The 5,000-nt window shown below is 35.4% G+C and overlaps 1 protein-coding gene and 1 long non-coding RNA gene across 3 annotated transcripts in view; both read right to left on the bottom strand.

The window, feature by feature from the left end:
- Positions 1-617, bottom strand: part of LOC122255354 (uncharacterized) — a 4,258-nt gene extending 3,641 nt beyond the window's left edge. For both annotated transcript variants that reach the window (XR_006223426.2, XR_015191526.1), the window contains exon 1: positions 1-617. This exon is cut by the window's left edge and continues 77 nt beyond it. This is a non-coding gene — a long non-coding RNA (uncharacterized LOC122255354).
- Positions 1-4,414, bottom strand: part of LOC122255353 (phosphoglycolate phosphatase) — a 16,547-nt gene extending 12,133 nt beyond the window's left edge. The window contains exons 1-2 of the mRNA XM_086542913.1: positions 4,216-4,414; positions 624-771 (exon numbers count right to left, since the gene is read on the bottom strand). Coding sequence (XP_086399039.1) covers positions 624-771; positions 4,216-4,304 — 237 coding nt within the window. The 5' untranslated portion in view covers positions 4,305-4,414. The remainder of the gene's footprint in view (positions 1-623; positions 772-4,215) is intronic.
- Between the last annotated feature and the right edge of the window lie 586 nt (positions 4,415-5,000).

The raw sequence follows: 5,000 nt of genomic DNA on the forward strand, positions 1-5,000 counted from the left end.
AGTTCAATGGTAAGAAAACTGTGAAGCAAGGGCTCGGTAATGCCAGGCGAAAGGAAAGATGGGTTATGGTGGCAACTATAGGATCGGCTGGTGAAGAGTCAGGCATTTGTTTGTTTTCTATGGTACGACCCGAAGTTATCCCACCTCCAACAACTCTCTTCACTCCTCCTTCTCTATTTCTCTTATTCTCTCCTCTCATTCTTCTCTTTTACTCTTCCTTTATTTTCACCTTCTCCTCCTTTCTCCTTCCTTTATTCTCATCTTCTCTCTTTCTTCTGTTTTAATCTTCCTTTATTTTCACCTTCTCCTCCTTTCTCTTTCCTTTATTCTCATCTTCTCCTCCTATAATTCTCTTCTCCTTCCTTTACCATCACCTTCTCCTCCTTTCTCTTTCCTTTATTCTCATCTTCTCCTATAATTTTCCTCTTCTCCTCCTATAATTCTCCTCTTCTCCTCATATAATTCTCCTCTTCTCCTTCCTTTACCATCACCTTCTTCTCCCATTATTTGCCTCCTCTCTCCTTTGCTCCTTTAAACTTCTCCTCTTTTCATCTCACTCTCTATTTCCTCTTCATCCCTCTCCATCTCTCCCTCCTTCCATCACCACACTGCACAATCCTTACCTTCTCCACATTAAACCCAAGCTGTCGGCATTTTGCAAAGTAGCTGTCCTGCGTCTTGGTCGAGTTATTTGTGATAAGGAATATCCTCTTGCCCATCTGCTTGAGGCGCTCTAGGGTTTTAGCGAGGAAAAGTTGTCCATGACCTGAGCTAGCCAATTACGAAAAAAGGTATATCTTTGTAAAGTAAAAAGCTAGTGTGTGAGAAAAGGGCTTTGAAAAAAGTTTTAGTGAAAAAAGTTGTTTTAATGACAAAAAGCTAGGCTAATTTAACGAAAAATATGTTATCTTTTGTAATAAAAAGCTAGTGTTAGTGAGAAAAGTCTGTTGGCTTTGACAAAAGTGCCATTTTAAAATAGATTAGTTTTAATAAGAGACATTCCTCAGGCATTTATCAGGGAATATTATAAGAAAGTTAAATAAATTTGGACTGCTAAAATTAAAAAGAGCTTTACTACTGTATGTGATAAAAAAATGAGATTAAGTATTTGTGTATATATATATATGACTATATATACATCCTTATGCTAGATATCATATGCTATAACAACTGAAGTAAATAAAAAAATATTTGAAGTAAATAATCTTTCTGATAATAGAAATTATGAAGTAAATTTGTAGCACACTTTTATAAGCATAAACAAATTTACTCTTGAATTATAGGTAAAATTAAGTGTTAATAGATACAGTTGCAGATTACCCAATAGGTTAAATTATCTAACTCTTGCCCCAAAGACCCTAGCTAGACACTGTATTAGAAGTTGTATGGTTACACAAACTGGATGTCCCCAAAGGGTCTTAATTTGGCATATACTTCATATTACTAGTAGGATAAATATGTTTTCTCATACCAATTGGCGTAAAAATGTTAAGAATCTATACATATATCCACACAAAAAGGTAAATACTAATTTCCATTAAAATAAGCTTGAAAACTCTGACATATATTAACTCTGCCTTTTTAGAGTACCTAGCAACCCAGATCAAGGAGACACCCCTGGAATAGTGAATGATATGGACTACAATTTCCATACAAACATAAAGTGAAAAGAGAGAAACAACGACAATGAAGAAAACCCAAATCTCAAACAACCCCAGAATAAAATAAAGATACTGGCAGGAACTCGCCAGAATTCCATCAGACTGCGACTGAAGATATTTCAGCTAACAAGCAAGCACAACCAAATTAAAATGCACTTATCAGCAGGTGAATTACCTACTTCAAATTTGGAGAATCCTATAAAATAAATAGATCAGAATTTCAATAATACATGGTTGAGAATGTTGAAACTAAAACTAGAACCAGTAAATGAGGTAACAAAACTGAGATAAGGGTATGTATCAAGTAAAGGACTTGCCTCAAGCAGATATACAGGTAGTGCATATGGTACAATACTTCTTATAGAAGTAAGAGCTTGAGCTGGTTGTCATCAAGTAGAAACTAAGAAAATAAGAGTAATAAAGATATGGAAAGCTAAATGAAATGTATTCCAACCAGAGCCCTAAGACTAACTTTTAAGAAGTCCTCTACCTGAGAGAGTCATAATAGGTCACATTTCTTACTGAATAAGCCAACAGGTATTCCCAACTATTAACAATACAAATTACAATTACAAGAACTTGAAAAATGATAATAATAACAATAATTACAAGAACTGAAACCCTTTCAAAAACAAAACTTCATTACAAAAATGGTTCCCACATCAAATTCAACAATAAACCCAAATACAACACAATGTGCAAATGACCAACATGTAAACAGACAAACACAAAAATACAACTAGGAGATAACACACCTCAACCATATAGCCAAACTCTAAATAAGAAACAAAGCCTTACACTAAGACAGAAAGAGGTGGAAGAAGAAGAAGAAGATAAAGAAGTAGAACAAGAACAAGAACAAGTAGAAAAGGTAAAAAAAAAAAAAAAAATGAGCATAAACAACAACCAAAAAGACACAACAAACACACCAAAAAATAACAAAAACAATCTAGAAACAAAGAAGAAAGTTCAAAACAACCTAAAGAACTCAAATACAAAGCTCATGCCCTGAGAAGAATCCCCAGTAACATGGTCACTGCCAACTCCTGTTAGAAACACAAAAACACACAAAGACAAGAAAGAATTTGAACTCACAAAATTACAGTGGAGAAGCCACATTGAAAATATAAAGATAAAAATTATCAAACAGAATAAATATAGTTCAAAATTATCTTCACACACAGGGGAGGTAGTAGAGAGAGCCTAGTACGATTCTGTGGTATCTATATAAAACCAAAAATAATATATAGACTAACTATATATGGCACTGCTAAAAACTCAACACACAAAAAATAACAGAGCACTAAGCATTGCCACAGAATAATTCAAAAATCAGTTCTAAACGCCAGAGAACACAAAATATATGAGCCACCTTAATTTTTCTTTAGATGGATGAAAAATAATGGAACAAAGATCCATTTCTGCCGCTATATACATACGACATACAAATATCACAATTTGGAAACTGCCATTAAATATACAAATCCCAGATGTGTGACTTTTGGAATTATAAAACTAGGTTTCAAATTCATTCAAAATTACAGATGAACTAATACACTAATTTTAACCTACTCCCAATACAACTCTCAATCACAAGCCCAATAATTATAAACAAATCACGTACAAGATACAACAACAAATATACACACTGAATCAAAACCAAAATCAAAACACATCAATCCAATGGAAACCATCACACAAGAGCATAATAGAAAATGAAATTACATGACCTGGCTGCTAAGAACCCTCACTAATTACATAATCCTACAACCATAAACCAGGACAAAATCATCAAAAAAGAAAGAAAGAAAGAAAAAAAAAACAAGCATTGGGGAGAACAATTAAACAGAATCATATCCTTAAGAAACTATATGACCTCAAAGACAACAGCCATCAATCATGGTCCTGATCCAAAGAAAAGAAAAGTGGATGTATGCATGACAAGGATCAAAACTAAACCCACAAGAATGAAACAATAAAGTGGAAATTAAAATTGACCCAACATGCAGATGGTGCCAATTAGAAGAAAACACAAAACACAGTAATAATATACGTAGGAGATTCAATTCACACTGAGCTTAACTGTTACATGTCTTCAAAAGAATAAATATCTATAATCCTGGCACGTCTCTATAAAATAGTTTTACAGACATCATATAAATCATATGAAGACCCAAGAAAATCTAATCTTGTGTCAAATTACATGAGAGTCCAACGAAAACACCACATATACATTTCAATACATCAATACATTAGAAAAGCACATTTATCACTACTAATTTCGCTTCTATAAAATAGGTCAATGGCCTGAAAATAGACACTGCTTTGGATGATGTCCGTTTTCTGTTTCCTTTTATCGGAATCTAATTTCAGTCTAATTTTAGCAACTAGTGTATGATTCATCCTTCATAATCACATACCTGATTCCACACAAAAGCCTACTTAATAAGTACATTAAAATAAATAAACTCGCTGCCCGACTTCATAACAAAGATATATAGATCACACATATATATACAAAAAAAAATAATAATAAAATAAAATAAAAAACTACTCACCATCACAGTCTAATAAAACTGTATCAATTTCCGAAAGTAACTGCACCAGGGAATCCTTATCCATGGACATAGGAAGAGTCTCCATTTCGGCGGGTTGTGTTGTATTACTCGAGGGAGAAAGAGAGAGAGAGACAGAGACACCAGAGTACAGAGCACGGGGTCCTCTCGCAGACTGGGCCACGTATCGAGAAACTTAAAATAACCTGTGAATAAGTTGCCCCCTTGCCCCCATCTTCTTCCTATATTCTCCCCTCCTCTCTCCGTCTTCTTCTATTTCCTCCTCCTCCCTATTATTACCCTCCTCCTCCTCCTCTTCTTCGTCTTTCCCTTCTTCTTCTTCTTCTTCTTCTTCTTCTTCTTCTTCTTCTTCTTTTCTCCTTCTCCTCCACCTCTTCACCCTCCTCCTCCTCCCCATCATTCCCCTCCTTTCCCCTGTCATCCCCCTCCTCCTACTCCTCCCCCTCCTCCTACTTCTCCTCCCCATCATCCCCCTCTCCCTCTCCCTCCTCCTTTCCCTACTCCTCCTCCTCGCATATTACTGCTTCGCTTCTCCTTAATAATGTTTCTCTTGTAAACCGTGGGTGGGGTGTTATATTTTTGTTGTTATTTTTCGAGAGAGTTTCGAGGTAATGGCATAGTTTGATTTTCATGCCAGTAGTATTCATTAGGCGTTAGAGGAGGAGGGAATAGGAGACAGAGAGCCCTTCCGGTGGATACAAGATCACCATCTTTGTAACCAAAGTTATGTAACGGAAAACTTCTTCATCGCTTATCTGTAACG

Source organism: Penaeus japonicus, unplaced genomic scaffold (genome assembly GCF_977035675.1).
Source record: "Penaeus japonicus unplaced genomic scaffold, GWHDUDI00000001_assembly GWHDUDI00000013, whole genome shotgun sequence".
NCBI lineage: Eukaryota > Metazoa > Arthropoda > Malacostraca > Decapoda > Penaeidae > Penaeus > Penaeus japonicus.